At 42.4% G+C, this 20,242-nt stretch overlaps 5 protein-coding genes across 12 annotated transcripts in view; 4 read left to right on the top strand and 1 right to left on the bottom strand.

The window, feature by feature from the left end:
* Nucleotides 1–20,242, bottom strand: part of LOC122873028 (NACHT, LRR and PYD domains-containing protein 12-like) — a 1,034,258-nt gene that overhangs the window by 305,304 nt on the left and 708,712 nt on the right. The gene's annotated exons all lie outside the window — the stretch shown is intronic.
* Nucleotides 1–20,242, top strand: part of LOC122873033 (NACHT, LRR and PYD domains-containing protein 3-like) — a 573,599-nt gene that overhangs the window by 137,675 nt on the left and 415,682 nt on the right. The window lies entirely within an intron of this gene.
* On the top strand, nt 1,700–5,128 carry LOC122873054 (E3 ubiquitin-protein ligase TRIM39-like). The gene is made up of 2 exons (XM_044189362.1): nt 1,700–2,282; nt 2,527–5,128. Exon 2 carries the CDS (start codon nt 2,536–2,538, stop codon nt 4,183–4,185), a length of 1,650 nt encoding a protein of 549 aa, XP_044045297.1. The 5' UTR covers nt 1,700–2,282; nt 2,527–2,535; the 3' UTR covers nt 4,186–5,128.
* LOC122873068 (E3 ubiquitin-protein ligase TRIM21-like) lies at nt 5,593–9,498 on the top strand. Its single transcript, XM_044189382.1, has 2 exons — nt 5,593–6,720; nt 6,962–9,498. The coding sequence occupies exon 2, from the start codon at nt 6,971–6,973 to the stop codon at nt 8,606–8,608; it is 1,638 nt and encodes a 545-aa protein (XP_044045317.1). The 5' UTR covers nt 5,593–6,720; nt 6,962–6,970; the 3' UTR covers nt 8,609–9,498.
* The window catches only part of gtpbp2b (GTP binding protein 2b), a 13,842-nt gene continuing 8,335 nt past the window's right edge, over nt 14,736–20,242 (top strand). For both annotated transcript variants that reach the window (XM_044189351.1, XM_044189350.1), the window contains exons 1-6: nt 14,736–15,133; nt 16,574–16,600; nt 17,178–17,362; nt 17,800–17,911; nt 18,633–18,830; nt 19,190–19,364. In XM_044189351.1, coding sequence (XP_044045286.1) covers nt 14,948–15,133; nt 16,574–16,600; nt 17,178–17,362; nt 17,800–17,911; nt 18,633–18,830; nt 19,190–19,364 — 883 coding nt within the window. In that variant the 5' untranslated portion in view covers nt 14,736–14,947. The remainder of the gene's footprint in view (nt 15,134–16,573; nt 16,601–17,177; nt 17,363–17,799; nt 17,912–18,632; nt 18,831–19,189; nt 19,365–20,242) is intronic.

Below are 20,242 nucleotides of genomic sequence, written 5' to 3'. Positions count from 1 at the left end.
CCTCCATCTTCTCCAGAGTTTCCAGTCCCTAAACACCTACCACCAACCACCCACCACGGACTGGACAGAGGTCAGCGTCCCTCCACCATCATATGAGGGGTCTGTGGTGAGAGCTGTGGCTCAGCTGGAGGAGACACTCAGTAAACAGATGAAGAAGCTGCTTGAAGCAGAGCTGAAGAGGGTCTAGCAGTATGCAGTGGATGTGACTCTTGATCCTGATACAGCACATCCCGAACTCATCCTGTCTGATGATGGGAAACAGGTGAATCATGGTGATGTAAAGAACAAAATTCCGAACAATCAAAAGAGATTTTCTAATTCTATCTGAGTTTTAGGAAAGCAGAGTTTGTCTTCAGGCAGATTTTACTTTGAGGTTCAGGTTAAAGGGAAGCCTACATAGGTTTTCGGAGGAAGGGAGACATCACACTGAGCCCTGAGGATTGTTACTGGACTATATTGTTGGAAAACAGAAATTACTATGAAGCTCTTGCTGACCTTTGAGTCCGTCTCTCTCTGAAGTCTCAGCCTCAGAAGGTGGGGGTGTTTGTGGATTATGAGGAGGGTCTGGTCTCCTTTTATGACGTAGATGCTGCAGCTCTTATCTACTCCTTTACTGGCTGCTCCTTCACTGAGAAACTCTTCCCATAAAAACTCTGCACCTCTGATCATCTCTCCTGTCAATCAAATTAAGTAGACTGATGGTATTTAAAAGAAAAGATCCACTGTCATATACAGGAAGAAATTTACATATTCAGTGCCAATGTACAATGTAAACGTATTGTCTTCAGATTGTGATTATATCATTGTTATTTGGTGTATATTATTTCTAACAAATTTTCCCACACAGCTGACTTATTAACCCATTTATCTTTACAACACAGATAACTTTATTTAAACAAATCTAGAGATCCTAAAGTTTGCAAAGGCACCAAATATATCAGGCTGAGTTTTGGGAAAAAACTATGTATATGTTTCAACTGATGCTTAAGGTATCAATAATTCTTGATTAACAGCCAGTGGTGGAATGTAAGTACATTTACTCAAGTACTGTACTTAAGTACAAATGAGAGGTACTTGTACTTTACTTAGTAGAGTATTTCCATTTTATACAACTTTATACTTCTACTTCTACATCTCAGTGCCAAATAGTGAACTTTTTACTGCACCACATTTGTCTGACAGCTTTAGTTACTTTACAAATTACAGTTTTACATCCCCTTCCTGTCCAGTGAAAACCATGTATGTCCAAATATTTGTGATGAACTGAAAGATGAAGTGTTTCCTTTATGTGCTGAGAAAACTCTCCTCCTTCTGAAGCTGAATAAACTCTTTAACCCCCCCTCGGATCAGCTGGAAAAGGCATCGTCACAGAGCTGAAAACAGGCTGTTTTTCTGAGCTCATGAAGACTCTTTAGAGATACGTGGTTCTCACAGGACAGCGACGCTACAAACATGATGTTTAGGATATTTAGCTGATATAACCGGGGTCACTGTTTAAAGATGACTGGAGAAGTTTGTGCCCACCAGCTTCACCCTTTACTATCAAGTTAGCAAAACAGAAATTAGCTTCATATAATGCTGAGTTTCAACGCAGCATTTGATCAGTACGCACAAGCAAATTGTTAGGAAAAGTGTTTTATTTTGAAACTGGAGTCTCTAAGTCCAGTCAGATGTGTTTCCCTCCTCTGGCCACCAGAGGTGAATATACCAGCACACATCAGCAGGAGAGTTTCAACTTCCTCGTCTGATTTAGCAACAACTATAGAAAGGAAGCAAATAGAAGAATTACACGAGAAGGTTTGAACATAACAGGACAAAAAGTGAGCTGAACTGTGGACTGACAGTTAGACTGCTGCAGAGCTGTAGAGGACTGTAAAGTTACTGTTGTTTTCTGCTGACCTTAAGATATATTCTTGTATGTGGGATTGACCTCTTTTTGTGAAAACTGTTCTGTAAGCTGCAGAAAAACTCACACAGCAGGAAAAAATAAGATAAAAGAAGCAAAACATCTCCCTAAAGATTAAACTTCTCTTGTGCCAAATGTATGTAACTATAATATTGTCTAAACCCGAAGGAGGAAACACAACCTCATAAACAGAGCTGCAGCAAGAGGCGGAGAGACACTGGACAGAGGAGAGCGTCAACGTCACACTCCAGAAATGAAACTTAAAGTTTGTCAGAGGGACAGCAGAGCTGCAGTCGAGACAAGTCTCTGTGTTTCTGTGTAAAGAAATATTAAACTGAGTTCTTCAGGTCTTTCTCAACAACTGACTCAAATACTGGTGAGTGCAGCTGATAATATTTATTGTATTTCAACAACCAGCATTAACACAATCAAATAGGAAGTTACAGTCTTTTAATTTCGTAATGACCTGTCAGATGGACATCTCATTTAAGTGAAACATACCTGTAGAATTCAAAACGATAATTCTCAATATTGCAGTAATCATACTTTGATAGTTTTTATACAAATGATAAATACGAGCGTAACAAAACATTTTATAATACTTTGGCTTTTGTTCTCAGTGTGTAGATATGTCTGCTGCCAGAAATCTGCGATCTGAAGATCAGTTTCTGTGCTCCATCTGTCTGGATGTGTTCACTGATCTTGTCACCATACCATGTGGACACAACTTCTGCAAAAACTGCATCAGTAAACACTGGAATACTAACGACCGGTACCTGTGTCCGATGTGTAAAAAGGTTTTCTACACAAGACCTGAGCTGCACGTCAACACTTTGTTCTCTGAGATGGCTGCTCAGTTCAGACAGTCAGCTCAACAGGAAGCCAGCAGCAGCAGCTCAGAGACACAAGTGTCCAAACCTGGAGAAGTTCCCTGTGACGTCTGCACTGGAACCAAACTGAAGGCTCTGAAGTCCTGCCTGGTGTGTCTGGCCTCCTACTGTGAGACTCACCTGGAGCCTCATCTGACAGTGTTGGGCCTGAAAAGACATCAGCTGATCAAGCCTGTGGAGAACCTGGAAGGCAGGATGTGTACGAAGCACGATAAACCTCTGGAGCTGTTCTGTAAGACCGACCAGACATGTGTCTGTGCACTCTGCACCTATTCAGACCATAAAACACATAACTTTGTTCCTCTGAAAGAAGGATATGAAGGAAAGAAAGCCGAGCTGGGGAAGACAGAGGGTGAAATTCAGCAGATGATCCAGAAGAGACGACTGAAGATTCAGGAGACCAAGCGCTCGATTAACCTCGGTAAGGTCGATGCAGACGGAGAGATCGCAGAAGGTGTTCAGGTCTTCACTGCTCTGAAGAAGTCTGTTGAGAGAGGCCAGGCCAATTTCATCCACACGATCAAAGAGAAGCAGAAAACAACAGAGAAACAGGCCAAGGCTTTCATCAAAGAGCTGGAACAGGAAATCTCTGAGCTGATGAAGAGAAGGACTGAGGTGGAGCAGCTCTCGCGCTCTGAAGACCACCTCCATCTTCTCCAGAGTTTCCAGTCCCTAAACACCCACCACCAACCATCCACCAAGGACTGGACAGAGGTCAGCAGCCCTCCACCATCATATGAGGGGTCTGTGGTGAGAGCTGTGGCTCAGCTGGAGGAGACACTCCGTAAACAGATGAAGAAGCTGCTTGAAGCAGAGCTGAAGAGGGTCCAGCAGTATGCAGTGGATGTGACTCTTGATCCTGATACAGCACATCGCAGTCTCATCCTGTCTAAGGATGGGAAACAAGTAACTGATAGTGATGTGATGAAGAAACTTCCAGACAACCCAGAGAGATTTTCTAATTGTACCTGTGTTTTAGGAAAGCAGAGTTTCTCTTCAGGCAGATTTTACTTTGAGGTTCAGGTTAAAGGAAAGACTAAATGGAATTTAGGAGTGTGCGGAGAGTCGATCAACAGGAAGGGACACATCACACTGAGACCTGAGGATGGTAACTGGACCATACGTTTGACAATTGGAAAGGAGTACATAGCTCTTGATGACCCTTCAGTCCGTCTCTCTCTGAAGTCTCAGCCTCAGAAGGTGGGGGTGTTTGTGGATTATGAGGAGGGTCTGGTCTCCTTTTATGACGTAGATGCTGCAGCTCTTATCTACTCCTTTACTGGCTGCTCCTTCACTGAGAAACTCTTCCCATACTTCTGTCCCAGTCTTAATGATGGTGGTAAAAACTCTGCACCTCTGATCATCTCTCCTGTCAATCAAATTAAGTAGACTGATGGTATTTAAAAGAAAAGATCCACTGTCATATACAGGAAGAAATTTACATATTCAGTGCCAATGTACAATGTAAACGTATTGTCTTCAGATTGTGATTATATCATTGTTATTTGGTGTATATTATTTCTAACAAATTTTCCCACACAGCTGACTTATTAACCCATTTATCTTTACAACACAGATAACTTTATTTAAACAAATCTAGAGATCCTAAAGTTTGCAAAGGCACCAAATATATCAGGCTGAGTTTTGGGAAAAAACTATGTATATGTTTCAACTGATGCTTAAGGTATCAATAATTCTTGATTAACAGCCAGTGGTGGAATGTAAGTACATTTACTCAAGTACTGTACTTAAGTACAAATGAGAGGTACTTGTACTTTACTTAGTAGAGTATTTCCATTTTATACAACTTTATACTTCTACTTCTACATCTCAGTGCCAAATAGTGAACTTTTTACTGCACCACATTTGTCTGACAGCTTTAGTTACTTTACAAATTACAGTTTTACATCCCCTTCCTGTCCAGTGAAAACCATGTATGTCCAAATATTTGTGATGAACTGAAAGATGAAGTGTTTCCTTTATGTGCTGAGAAAACTCTCCTCCTTCTGAAGCTGAATAAACTCTTTAACCCCCCCTCGGATCAGCTGGAAAAGGCATCGTCACAGAGCTGAAAACAGGCTGTTTTTCTGAGCTCATGAAGACTCTTTAGAGATACGTGGTTCTCACAGGACAGCGACGCTACAAACATGATGTTTAGGATATTTAGCTGATATAACCGGGGTCACTGTTTAAAGATGACTGGAGAAGTTTGTGCCCACCAGCTTCACCCTTTAGTATCAAGTTATCAAAACAGAAATTCACTTTCCGTTGTAATTTAATACGTAAACTCATTTGTCATCAAATTTATTAAAAATCTTCAGTTCAAATACAACTAAAGTCTCTCAAAACACACAACACTTCATGTACATGACAACTGTATATATCAGTGGTGGAAAGTATATTTACTCAAGTACTGTAGTTAAGTAAAGTGTGGAGGTACTTTACCTTTACTTATTATAGAGTATTTTAAGGGAAATGTTGTACTTTTTACACCATTACATTTATCTGACACTTACAGATACTAATTACTTTTCTGATTAACAATTAACGTGCAAAACATATGAAAAGCTTATAAAATATGATGCAGTGCTTGACTATTAAACTCCACAGCAGTAAGACAGTGTAGTCCCTCATTCGTCCAGGAGTGTTCTAGCATCGAAAAGGTTTCAGTCGTAGTCATCTGGACACTGTTTTCAGAATCAAGACGTTTCGGCTCCCATCCGGAAGTCATTCTCAATTGTGAAAATGGTCTGAGAACTCAGAAATTTAAGCTACTCTGTGTTGCTTAAGCCCCGCCCTCAGGAAGGAGTCTTCCTGGGTGTCTGCTGTTTACCCTGCCTAGTTTCACCTGAAACTGACCTAATTGTTTCCATGATGGCCCAGTAATCAGGCCTATTGTTTTCTGGCTGCACCTCCCTCATCGCTGTTAAATACCTGATTATGATGATAATAAGGATAAGACTCCTCCCTGAGGGCAGGGCTTAAGCAACATGCCATCGTGACGCCCTGTATTATTTTATTTTCAGTGTTTTATGTAAAGCCTTTTGAATGACCCTGTTCTGTGTGTAAAACGTATCACACACCTGTAGTTGTCCTGCCTGCGAATGGTTGGTAATGTTAATGTAACATTGTAAAATCAGCAGATTAATCAATAATAAGTGTGTGTGTGCAGTGAGAGCCACAGGAAACTGGAGTCACATTCCTTGTATGCATACACATACTTGGCCAATAAAGCTGATTCTGAAAATAATCTTTGGTTGCAGCTCTACCTGTTCCTATGATGATCATTAATATAATGCTGAGTTTCAATGCAGAATTTGATCAGTACGCAGAGGTGAATATACCAGCACACATCAGCAGGAGAGTTTCAACTTCCCTGTCTGATTTAGCAACAACTATTGGAAAGGAGCATATAAGAATAGAAGAATTACACGAGAAGGTTTGAACATAACAGGACAAAAAGTGAGCTGAACTGTGGACTGACAGTAAGACTGCTGCAGAGCTGTAGAGGACTGTAAAGTTACTGTTGTTTTCTGCTGACCTTAAGATATATTCTTGCATGTGAGATTGAGCGCTTTTTGCGAAAACTGTTCTGTAAGCTGCAGAAAAACTCACACAGCAGAAAAAAATAAGATAAAAGAAGCAAAACATCTCCCTAAAGATTAAACTTCTCTTGTGCCAAATGTATGTAACTATAATAATGTCTAAACCCGAAGGAGGAAACACAACCTCATAAACAGAGCTGCAGTAAGAGGCGGAGAGACACTGGACAGAGGAGAGCGTCAACGTCACACTCCAGAAATGAAACTTAAAGTTTGTCAGAGGGACAGCAGAGCTGCAGTCGAGACAAGTCTCTGTGTTTCTGTGTAAAGAAATATTAAACTGAGTTCTTCAGGTCTTTCTCAACAACTGACTCAAATACTGGTGAGTGCAGCTGATATTTACTGTGTTTCAACAACCAGCATTAACACAATCAAATAGGAATTTACTGTATTTTAATTTCGTAATGACATGTCAGATGGACATCTCATTTAAGTGAAACATATCTGTAGAATTCAAAACGATGTTTCTCAATATTGCAGTAATCATACTTTCATATTTTTTATACAAATGATAAATACGAGCGTAACAAAACATTTTATAATACTTTGGCTTTTGTACTCAGTGTGTAGATATGTCTGCTGCCAGAAATCTGCGATCTGAAGATCAGTTTCTGTGCTCCATCTGTCTGGATGTGTTCACTGATCTTGTCACCATACCATGTGGACACAACTTCTGCAAAAACTGCATCAGTAAACACTGGAATACTAACGACCGGTACCTGTGTCCGATGTGTAAAAAGGTTTTCAACACAAGACCTGAGCTGTACGTCAACACTTTGTTCTCTGAGATGGCTGCTCAGTTCAGACAGTCAGCTCAACAGGAAGCCAGCAGCAGCAGCTCAGAGACACAAGTGTCCAAACCAGGACAAGTTCCCTGTGACGTCTGCACTGGAACCAAACTGAAGGCCCTGAAGTCCTGCCTGGTGTGTCTGGTCTCCTACTGTGAGACTCACCTGCAGCCTCATCTGACAATGTTGGGCCTGAAAAGACATCAGCTGATTGACCCAGTGGAGAACCTGGAAGGCAGGATGTGTACGAAGCACGATAAACCTCTGGAGCTGTTCTGTAAGACCGACCAGACATGTGTCTGCATGCTCTGCCCTGTTTCAGACCACAAGACACATGAGTTTGTTCCTCTGAAGGAAGAATGTGAAGGAAAGAAGGCCGAGCTGGGGAAGACAGAGGCTGAAACTCAGCAGATGATCCAGAAGAGACGACTGAAGATTCAGGAGACCAAACGCTCGGTTGACCTCGGTAAGGAAGATGCAGACAGAGAGATCGCAGAAGGTGTTCAGGTCTTCACTTCTCTGAAGGAGTCTGTTGAGAGAGGCCAGGCCAATCTCATCCACACGATCAAAGAGAAGCAGAAAACAACAGAAAAACAGACCAAAGCTTTCATCAAAGAGCTGGAACAGGAAATCTCTGAGCTGATGAAGAGAAGGACTGAGGTGGAGCAGCTCTCACGCTCTGAAGACCACCTCCATCTTCTCCAGAGTTTCCGGTCCCTAAACACCCACCACCAACCACCCACCAAAAACTGGACAGAGGTCAGCGTCCCTCCACCATCATATGAGGGGTCTGTGGTGAGAGCTGTGGCTCAGCTGGAGGAGACACTCAGTAAACAGATGAAGAAGCTGCTTGAAGCAGAGCTGAAGAGGGTCCAGCAGTATGCAGTGGATGTGACTCTTGATCCTGATACAGCACATCCCGAACTCATCCTGTCTGATGATGGGAAACAGGTGAATCATGATGATGTGAAGAAGAATCTTCCAGACAACCCAGAGAGATTTTCTAATTGTCTCTGTGTTTTAGGAAAGCAGAGTTTCTCTTCAGGCAGATTTTACTTTGAGGTTCAAGTTAAAGGAAAGACTGAATGGATTTTAGGAGTGTGCAGAGAGTCGATCAACAGGAAGGGATACATAACACTGAGATCTGAGGATGGTTACTGGACTATATGGTTGAGAAATGGAAATAAGTACGAAGCTCTTGATGACCCTCCAGTCGGTCTCTCTCTGAAGTCTCGGCCTCAGAAGGTGGGGGTGTTTGTGGATTATGAGGAGGGTCTGGTCTCATTCTATGACGTAGATGCTGCAGCTCTTATCTACTCCTTTACTGGCTGCTCCTTCACTGAGAAACTCTTCCCATACTTTGGTCCCGGTCTTAATTATGGTGGTAAAAACTCTGGTAAAAAATCACTAGCAATTTATTGAACAATGAAGCATTGCCAACAACACGTATATTCATTGAATTAATTTTATGGCCACTGTGTATATAATATATACTAGACAAAGTTTTCATACTACACTACTGGCACAGCAGTCAATACTAGGATGCCAATGGAGTAGAGACATAAAAACAATGTTTTTTTTTAATAAGAACAGTTATTGTCATGTACAAATGTACATTTTCAGTGGTAATGTACAGTGTAAACTTGATTTCATCTGAATACAATTGGTTGTTCCTTTATCATTTTTCTCATATAGCATCCGGGTTAACATGAAGAGAAAGAGTACTGTATGTGCCACTGTTATAAAGGGTGGATGTTTCATTTTAAATTGTAATGCTACCTAAAGAGAAAATAAATTTGTTTACTGGTATCTGTTATGCTGAGCGATGTAATGATAAGTTAATATTGCTTTTAGAATATAAATTACTGGGCTACGTATGCAATTGTAGTGATATACCATTCATTTAGTTTGCGTTTAAGATTTTACTTACTTGGTGTGAAAATTACATGGCTGTGAGTATTATTCTATTAATCTCTATCGATGTTAATAAGGACAATGTCTTTTCTCACCTATTATAAGAACAGACACATTTGATAGCATTCTGTATGTTACGTGTGTCACTAAACCATTTTACAGCTGAACAGGGTTGGTATCAGTTAACAACCATGTGCCTTCACAACAAAAAATTGCAGATATTTATTTAGTAAACGAGAGAGAATGGTCTACTCAACTGAAAATGGCATAAAGACAATGTTTAATGTTTAATCTTCACATATACCAGGATACACACTGAGTGATTCAGTTCCATATCAGTTAGAAATTGAAAATTAACCCTGCAATTTAATCTTTCATAAACTTAAAAAAGAAGTGTCTTGGTCTGTGTTTTTTTCTCAGTCTTGTCTTTAGATCGAGATCTTGATTCATTATCCACCGTGGTCGTCTGAGCTGCAGGGAGATGCTGAGAAAGGCACCTGGATGTTTGGGTTCACTTCTGAATATGAAAGAAGAAAGAAACTTTTGACTCAAGAGCAACATTACACCTCACGAGACTACTTTTCTGACAGTAAAATAACTTAAATATAACTTTGTGTCATCTGTCAAATAGCAGCTCTTTATGCTAATGACATACCTGAAAATGATTGTCACAGACACGCCAGGCTCCACAACACCACACACACATCGCACTCCCTCACCTGAGTACTAATCCAAGACACCTGTCACCTATCACACACCTGCACTTAATGAGCACTCCACTCCCCTATAAAACACCATCCCTCACCTCAGTCAGTGTCCGGTCTCGTTGGAAATAGGACAGATCTCTGCATCCACCTTATTCAATGTCACAAGACTCCTACCTCGCTTCATCGAAACGTCCTCCCGGCCTCCGAGCTCCAGTTCCGGGTCCCGTGCTTCTCCAACCTCCCGAGTGTGTTTCCTTCAGCCTCAGATCTCCGGTTCAGCTACCCTAAGGACGGTATCAGTACCTATCCTACACTGTCATTTTGCTTCGTGAATAATAAAACCTCCTGTCTCATCTTGGTGTCTCCTCTGTCTGTAACAATGATCACATGAAAACACATATGAGGTATTTTCACAATATCCATGTAGAAATACTTCTCCTTCTAATGCTTTCTGGAAAACATACAGTTTACATAAATAAACACAATCATATTCTACATACTGCAGTTAGTTAGTTATTGTGTCATGCACGTACTTCTACTTCTTCAACATGTTAATCACATGTGGTTATTCCTTTAAAATGTAATATGTATTTGTTAAATTTCATTGTCCAGCAGTTTACTGCTGCATCAAACCAATTTCCCCACATTGATGATTCAACCCTACCACATTCACCTATGGATCCGCCATAACAAACATATGTGAGGAGAGAGTTCTCTATATACAGTACACCAAGTGCGGACTTGTCTCTCCCGAACCCAGACTTCAACACAACTGTAACACTGTTCTGTGACTAAGTACCTCAGCTCAAAGGTCCACTAACAGGGAATTTTTGGGAAAAAAATGCTTTTTTTGGAGATTTCAACTGCATTGACTGTGAGATGCAGTCAACAGTCATGTTAACTTTAATGTATATTTACAGTAAAAGGAAATTCAATATACATATATCATGCTGCCTCTGTTCATATCAGTTCAATATCTGTACATACTGTATAAGGATCCAAAAGTCCACAGAGGCAGTGCTGTTGTACAACGTTAACTGTCCAATAAAAACATGAACTTCAGACAAAGCAATTTGTTCAAAGAGCTGAAACAGGAAATCTCTGAGCTGATGAAGAGTAGCACTGAGGTGGAGCAGCTCTCACACTCTGAGGACCACCTTTGAAGACTACCTTTCTCCAAAGAATAATGTCCCTGAAAGCTGCTCTGCCCACAAAGGCATGAACAGAGGTCAGCGTCCTTCCACGGTCATATAAGAGATCTTTGGTGGGAGCTGTGGCTCAGCTGGACAAGACACTCAGGGATAAGATGAAGATGAAGGGGGGGAGGGGCTTCAAGCTGCCAAGGGCTTGTGCAGCTTGGCAGCTTTTAGGGCACAGAAACAAAAACAGCAGAGGGTTAGAGAAATGCAGTCGATATCAAAAAGTATGCAGTCTGTTAGTTGAATTCTCGTCGGCAGGATGAACATGGACTATAAGTACTACTGTTAATAGATTCATTGAGACTGAGACCGACCCGCCGTAAGTAAAGTGGTAACAGGTATGAGGCCTGAAGTATGCAAGGAGAAGTACTAATTGAAAGTTAAAGAGAGTTTTCAGCTTAGTTTGAAAGGCCTCAACAGAGTCAGACTGTCTGATGTCAGCTGGAAGATTATTCCAGAGAAAAAGGGCACAATAGGAAACGGCCCTGCAGCCAGCAGACGAGAGAGCACGAGATGGAACATAAGGTTTAATGAGATCACAGAGATAAGAATGGGCGAGCCCATTTACAATTTTAAAAGTCACCAGAATCACCTCAAAGTCCAATTGGACATAGATAGGGAGCCAATGAAGTGAAGCTAAAATTGGTGAAATATGGTAAAATTTTCTGGTTTTAATTAAGATTATAGCTGCAGCATTCTGAACCATTTGAAAAGTTTTAGTAGTTGTGCGCGATAACCCAGACAACAAGACGTTACAGTAATCCAATACAGATGAAACAAAGGTGTGAATTAGGATCTCTGCATAAGGACAGAAAAGACCTAATTTAGCTGAAGAGATGGGACTCTTTTTATGTCTCTTTGCAAGGCAGAGTTACAACTGTCAAAATGAACATTTTGCCCCGGATTATTTTTTTGTTCTTAATGATCCCTCTAGCAACGCCACCTAAATTTATTGCGGAAATGCTTTCCCTCATATTGAAGTTTATCTGGGGAGGAAAGCGTGCAATAATCAAACTTACAACCTTACAAAGAAGCAAACTCAATGGTGGCTTAGCTGTCCCGAACCTTAATTTTTACTGATGTGCTTTTCAAATTAGATCATTGCATGTTTGGAGAAACCAGGAATCTGAGGTCCCAACTAGAAGACTTACTATACACATGCAATGGGGTGCAGAAACATTAATCTATGATATGGGAGCATCATAACCAATTCTATAAATGTATAGCAAAAAACAGAAAAGTTTATTACATCAAACTTCTCCGCTAAGGAATAACTATCACTTTCAATCAGGAGGGCAGCCTTTTATGTTTCCCCCATGGTCACATAAAGGTGTTTACATTTTCAGTGATATTACAACAATGCTGGACTCCGTACTTTCCAAGATATTAGGGAGGAATATGACTTCCCAGGCACCTCTTACTTTCTTTACTTGAGGCTGAGATCAGCAATGAAAGCTTGTGGGGTGCCCTGGAAATGGGCCCTTGCCAGAGCATCCTATAGAGGAGCGGATTGGCCCTGGGTGGGGCTCTCAGAGGGACAGTAACACGTATTTATAACTCTCTACTTGATAGTTCACCTCGACAGTCGAAAGGGCATGGGACAGGGAACTAGGCAGCGACGGTCTGGAACCAGAGTGGAACTGGAACTCATACACTTCAAGATGATTCACAGGGCATATGCTACACCTATTAAATGTTTTAAAATGAAATTAGTTACCAGTCCTAACCTACTCACTGCCAGGAGCAGGTGCCAGGCACAACAATGCATATGTTTTGGGAATGCTGACTGATCAGAGATTTTTGGACCCATGTTTTTCCGACGTTGCCAGGGTTACTAGGATCCACAACAGTACCCACTTTCTGCCTTTGTCCGCTTAATGATGACTCGTCTTTACCTCTCACCTTAAATCAGCGTAGGCTATTGCTGGCAGGCCTTACTGCAGCAAAAAAGACCGTACTGACAATGTGGTTTTGCCCAAACTTCCGTTGATTGAATGCTGGATGGCATCCTACCAGTGCATAGCATCCCTTGAGTGCACAACTGCACGACTTAATAGGGCCAAGCCTGCCACTGTACAGGCACGGTCAGGCATTGCTGCGTCCATTAGGGACCACCTTAAAAGACACACTCCTCCACGCCCAGTAATATCAGACCTGGAGCAGGCCAGTTTTCAATACTAGACAAACCAGTGGTGCTACTAGTAGATAATGTCTTGATTGGAACAAGATACCTTTTGTTATTAGTAAAAGGCTTTAGAGGCCAGCGTATGTGACGCTGGAGGGATACGGTAGTGATTTTGTTTTGTAAGCATTGCTTTCTGGGACGTTTCATCACTGCCAGTGATGGGGATTATAATTAGGTTATTGCGATTCACATGTTTAGGGGAAGATAATTTATGAGTAAAGAGGCGGGAGGGGGAAACAGTCTCAACGCTGTTAACTGGGCTTTCAGTCTGATAGTCTGCACTATGAAGATTTCCCTGGCAGGACATATTTACTAGTGGACTCCAAATCCGCACTAACTGTAAACATAGCAGGCTCTTTAATCACCTGGAAAAGGCCAGCAGTGTGCCGTGGATGTGACTCTTGATCCTGAATTGATCCTGTCTGTTGATGGGAAACAAGTGAATCACGGTAATGTGAAGAAGAGATTTTCCGTTCAGCCCGGGCTTGGGCTATCAACAAAGTTAAAAGAGCCAAAAAACAGGACAAAAGGGAAACAGAACCAAGAAGGAACGGTGTCTCCATCCCTTATGTATCTGGACTGTCTGAAAGGATCTTTAGACAGCACGATGTTCCTGTTTTCTTTAAACCAGGCAACACTTTAAGACAGAAACATCCTAAGGACAAGATGCCCACACAGAAACAGAGCAATGTAGTTTACTCCATTCAGTGCAGTGAGGAAAACTGCAAAGAACGGTACACAGGTGAGACCAAACAGCCACTTCACAAAAGACTTTATCAGCACAGACGACACGCTAACTCGGGATTACAGAGCGCCGTGCATTTGCATCTAAAAGCTACAAACCGCACATTTGAAGACAGCGAGGTGGAGATTCTAAGTAGAGAGAAGAGTTGGTTTGAAAGAGGAGTCAAGGAAGCCATTTTTGTGAAAAAAGAAAACCCCTCTTTGAACAGAAATGGTGGTCTGAGATTCAATCTGCCCAAAGTCTATCACAGTGTATTAACACCATGGTCACGCCAATCATATGCTAATCAGGTACTTAACAGTGATGAGGGAGGTGCAGCCAGAAAACAATAGGCCTGATTACTGATTACTGGGCCATCATGGAAACAATTAGGTCAGTTTCAGGTGAAACTAGCTAATCAACAGATACTCAGGTAGACTCCTTCCTCAGGGCGGGGCTTAAGTAACACAGAGTAGCTTCAATTTCTGAGTTCTCAGACCATTTTCACAATTGAGAATGACTTCCGGATGGGAGCCGAAACGTCTTGATTCTGAAAACAGTGTCCAGATGACTGCGACTGAAACCTTTTCTACGATGGATCACTCCTGGACGAATGAGGGACTACGCCGTCTTGTTCAGCCCGGTGTTTTAGGAAAGCAGAGTTTCTCCTCAGGCAGAGTTTACTTTGAGGTTCAGGTTAAAGGGAAGACTGACTGGACTTTAGGAGTGGCCAGGGAGTCAGTAAAGAGGAAGGGACACATTCCACTAAGCCCAGAGGAAGGGTACTGATTTTATTTTGAAAGTAGTATCCGGAAGCTGTGAGGTGTTTCCGGCCTGGCGGAGCGGATGATGCTGAGGAGAGAGCATCCTCCGCTGCAGGTCTGCGCCCAGACAGGCCGGTTGTTTTGGCGGATGTGATGTTAGACAGAGGAGCGTTATCGTTATTATTCAGATGTGATTTCGTTACCGTGAGTTCAGACCGCTCCCGGTGATCTCACGTTTCAGACGGCCGGCGACACCCTGAGCTCGGCGATGGTGGATTTGTCCGAGAGTGGTGCAGTGTCCCCCGGACACAGCAGACACGGACAGGGCTCCGGTAACAACGGGAAGAAAACGTCGAAAAAGTCGAGAACGAGAAGAGGAAAACGGGGCAGGAGAAGAAGGAATAAAAAGAACAACAGGAACAACAAAACACCACCTCCGTATTTTCCACCGGAGGTAGCTTCTTGTTGTTTATCCCGGGGATTAACGGGACATCCAGCCCGCTAAACTAGCCAGCTAGCTAGTGGTGCAGCAGCAAACCCTAGCTAGTTTCAGGCTAATTACTGACACATTTAGTTTACACCACACCAATAAAATATCTGTAACATGGCGTGAAAATACCGTTATTGTGAGTCAGACTGTTTTATACAGTCTGTGGTCGGACAATATAGGAGCCCCTGCCGCCAAGACCTGGAGAAAACGTCACGCCAAACTGCACTCAAATATCTGACAATTTAAAATACATTTGTCTGAAAGATTAAGGTAGAAGGCTAAATAAGTTGTCTCAATATCTTTTTTTTAAATAATAAAGACCAATGAATAATTCCGCATATGCTTCAACAGCAAGAAGCAGTGTTTGCTTTACTATTTTGAGCTTCCAACTTTCAGAATTGTTTAACACTGAGCTACCGCTTTTCGGTGGAAGAAAGCAGGAATTACAGGGGAAACAGTTCCGGCAATTTCAAATTCAGGCAATTTAACCGTATGCCGAATAGATAACTGCATCTTTTCAATACAGGCAAAGGTCCGAGTTAAGCACTATATATTAATTGCCATTTCCTTTATCAAAACAAACTTTAAATTGCGAGAATAGTCAAAGAAGTTAGGTTGACATTCTGTCCTTGTCAGAAATGAGCGCGCAGCGGGACAGGCTGCATGTCGCTGCTCACACAAGCAGCTGTGGTGTTACTGTTAGTACAGTTTGCTAAAAACATATTCTCACTTACCACAGTTATATCTAACAGCACTGTCTGAGAGATAAAACTTTAACTTACTACAGCTGAGTTATATCACTTACTGTAGTTACAGGTTGGTTATTAAAATGACTAATAACAGAAAATGTTCAGAACATTTTGTGCAACATTTTTATCAGATACACACATTGCGATTGACAATGATGTGATACAACACGTGCCAGCTTTTTCTTTTCAGCATATAGGGTTGTTAATAAAGATCAATAACGTATTTCTGATTTCTGATTCTGATAAAATAAAGGGACCAAAATGTCGTATCTTGCAGTTAAGTTAAGAAACCCTTTATAAGGTCTCTGGACCCGCAGCACGCCCCACTTTAATTTACTGGTGTGAAAAAGAGGCGGAAATGGTTTCCTGTTATCTCAGCTCCCTGTGTGCTGTGAGGAAGAAGCCACCTACGGAAGTGTCGAAAGCACAGGAACAGAAGGAGCAGGACACCATTCGCCATCAAATACGTTTAATAGTCAGCTTCATCTCTGCGTGTCCAGTACGGAGGTAGACAGACACAGAACCAGACAGAAAGTACACTGAAGTATGCGGACAGGGGTGTTCAAATACGTTTGGCCACGTAGCGTATACAACAGTTTCTGCCATTAGTCTGCTGTTAAGTGTCCTCATCTGTCTCCTCTCCCTCTGTTTCCAGGCTGAAGAAGGAAACATTGAGTACAAGGTAACTAACTTCCTGCTCTGATGAATTGATATTGAAATAATAATTGATAGCTGCAGCCCTGATTGTTATATGCTGCTGGGAAGAACTGACAAAACTGTGATATAAATGTCATAATACATACATATACATATGTATGTATTAATATAATACATATAATACATGAATGCACTTTGTAAATAGTTTCCGGCCTTATAATTCACACTGGTTTTCATTGATATCTTTGTCCAGTACGACCATGAAACAGGTATCACATTTCATTCTATGTGCTGTTAAAATATCTTTAATGTCTTTAATGTTACCTTTGACAGTTTTAACTAAATAAATATATTAGTTTTTACTGATTTAAGTTTAAGTCTCACGCAGTGGTGATCGCTGCCCTCTTATAAACGCCTTAGTAACGTCACCCAATGCTGTTATTACCCCTTTGTTCCTCTTGTTGCAGCCCTGCATGTGAATATATCGGTCAGACTTATTTACTGTTCCAGATTTATTGTTATCTAACATTTAGAGTAACTATCTGCTTTGATAATCAGTCGTGCTCTGTGGATATTTACCTGCTGCACCATCATGTCTCTAGCTGAAGCTGGTTAACCCCACTCAGTATCGCTTCGAGCATCTGGCCACGCAGCTGAAGTGGCGTCTGCAGGAGGGCCGCGGCGAGGCCGTCTACCAGATCGGAGTGGAAGACAACGGCCTGCTGGTCGGCCTGACCGAGGCCGACATGAAGGCCTCGCTCAAGACCTTAAAGAGGATGGCAGAGAAGTAGGTCACCTGATCTGAGAGTCTGTACCAACACTGTCGGCTATCTTTAAAATATAGAAGCGTTAAAGGTTTTTGTGTGACGAAACATCAGAGAAACATCGGGCCTCGTCCTAAACTTTTTTCTGTGAGGTTTGTTTGTGTTTCGAGTCGGATTCGCCAAACTCTCTGAGCTGATGAGTGTCACCTGTTCACGAGGAGGTGCGCGTTCGTGAGATTCGATCATCAGCATTTCATCTACCCCCCTAAAAGTGCCACGTAAAGCTGCCTGTTCCGCTCTGTTTGTGGGCTGTTTCATTCACAAAAATGTTACCAAAGAGTGAAAAGGAGAATTCCTGCAGCAGACAAAAAGAGATAACAAGTTTATCAGTTTATAAAATATTAGCAGTACACCTGTCGACGACGTTGTCTGATCAGGTTTTGCTTCTCTGTCTCGTCAGAGTCGGTGCCGACATCACTCTCCTCCGAGAGAGGGAGGTGGACTACGACTCGGACAGAAACACCCGCAAAATCGCAGAAGTCCTGGTTCGAAAAGTTCCCGATGATCAGCAGGTGAGAGTCTGTCCGCCGGGTTCTGGTTTTCCTGCTGTGTGTGTGCTTAAAGGTGTTTTCAAACCTTCGGCTTGTTCTTGTCCTTCTGGTCCGAATCAGCGGATGAGTTGAACGCGTCGCGTTTTCCTCAGTTTCTGTTCACGTAGAAAAAAAAATGAAAGCAAACCAAAACGCCAGGTGAGAGCATTCTCTCTGCTCATTGGTTAGATGTGTCTGGGGGGGCGGGAGCGAGAAAGTAAGCACAGGAAGAAGCTCCTATCTGCCTAAATATCAAGAGGCCAGACATCAAATCATTCGCCAGCCAGCTGCTAGCAACTGTTTAGTTATTGTTTTTATTATTTATGAGCTCAGACTCACAGAGTTCGCCTTGTAGTCGGGTCAGATCCAGGTCGGCTCACGTTCCCACCACAAACAAACCGCTCCAGAATTTGTGTCTGGACCCGAGACCACTTCCTCCAAAGCGCCTCGGTGTGGTTGTTTTGGTCCGCCGCTGTGTTCAGATCTCCCCCAACGAATCGGCCCGAGAAGGAAAACAAACCAGCGTCCGATTCGACAGGACTAAACAGCGCAGGTTTGAAAACGCCCCTTAAAGAGATTAAAAAGGACCACAACGTGACGAACCGCAAATTTACCTGAACTCAACTCCAGGCCTTTTTTAAACAGGCTTATATTAGAGACTATGAATCCTTCTCCTCCGTCATGTTGTTTTGGACTGGGACAGTTCCTGGACCTGCGGGTGGCGGTTCTGGGGAACGTGGACTCGGGGAAGTCGACCCTGCTGGGCGTCCTGACTCAGGGCGAGCTGGACAACGGCCGAGGCCGAGCGCGGCTCAACCTCTTCAGGCATCTGCACGAGATCCAGACCGGACGCACCTCCAGCATCAGCTTCGAGATCCTGGGCTTCAACAGCAAAGGAGAGGTGAGGCGTCCTGCAGGTGACGGAGAGAGAGCAGATGTTGGCTTTAGTTACGTCTCACATTAGTTTGGAGCAAAGGTCACTTCGTGCTGACTCCCAGATTAATGATTTAATTTCTAATATCACGTTTTCTTTGACAAAGATCTTAAAACAAACTGTTACATTGTTCCACAAGGGATGTCCTAATTAATTTCGGTTTACTTCGATCTCAATCCGAGTCCTTTAATGTTGAGTGATATCTAATCTGAGTCCAATCTGACTAATATATTGTTATCATGTAGATTTTTGAGAACAATATTTGGGCGTTTTAAAAAGCCTGATGACAATATGTCGGCTGATATTTGTTTTTTATCGTGTTGCAGGTTGTGAACTACAGCGAGTCTCGGACAGCTGAGGAGATCTGCGAGAGCTCCTCCAAGATGATCACCTTCATCGATCTGGCCGGACACCACAAGTACCTGAAGACGACCATCTTCGGCCTCACCAGCTACTGCCCCGACTTCGCCATGCTGGTGGTGAGCGCCAACACCGGCATCGGTGAGCTGCAGCCGCGCTTCACATACAGGAAGCAGCAATATGAAACCATTTACAGCGGTGGAAAAAGTGTTCGCCCCCTTCCTCAGTTCTTATTTTTTTGCATGTTTGTCACACTTAAATGTTTCAGATCATCAAACAAATTTAAATATTAGTCAAAGATAACACAAGTAAACACAAAATGCAGTTTTTAAATGAAGGTTGTTTATTATTAAGGGAAAACAAAATCCAAACCTACATGGCCCTGTGTGAAAAAGTGATTGCCCCCTAAACCTAATAACTGGTTGCTCCACCCTTAGCAGCAACAACTGCAACCAAGCGTTTGCGATAACTTGCAGTGAGTCTTTTACAGCGCTGTGGAGGAGTTTTGGCCCACTCATCTTTGCAGAATTGTTGTAATTCAGCCTCATTGGAGGGTTTTCGAGCATGAACTGCCTTTTTAAGGTCACGCCACAGCATCTCAATAGGATTCAGGTCAGGACTTTGACTAGGCCGCTCCAAAGTCTTCATTTTGTTCTTCTTCAGCCATTCAGAGGTGGACTTGCTGGTGTGTTTTGGATCATTGTCCAAAACACACCAGCAATAATCCCGTTTAGACCTGCAGCTAACAGTTATTTTTAGTATCAGTTAATCTTCCAATAATTTCTCGATTCATCGTTTGCTCTTTAAAGTGTAAAATATCACATCGCATTGTCCCCGAGCCCAAAGGGACGATTCATCTGTTACCGAAATAGCTGCGTTCATTTTCTCTCAGTCAACTAATCAGTGAATCGACTAATTGTTTTAGCCCCCGGTCATGTTGATCCGTTATTACAGTCCTGCTGATCGATCAGTGGTCTGATACAGAAGATGTGTTGTTGATGTTGATGCGGAGCAGCAGT

The sequence above is a fragment of the Siniperca chuatsi genome, linkage group LG3 (genome assembly GCF_020085105.1).
Source record: "Siniperca chuatsi isolate FFG_IHB_CAS linkage group LG3, ASM2008510v1, whole genome shotgun sequence".
Classification (NCBI taxonomy): Eukaryota; Metazoa; Chordata; class Actinopteri; order Centrarchiformes; family Sinipercidae; genus Siniperca; species Siniperca chuatsi.
This window is presented reverse-complemented; position numbering and strand designations above follow the sequence as displayed.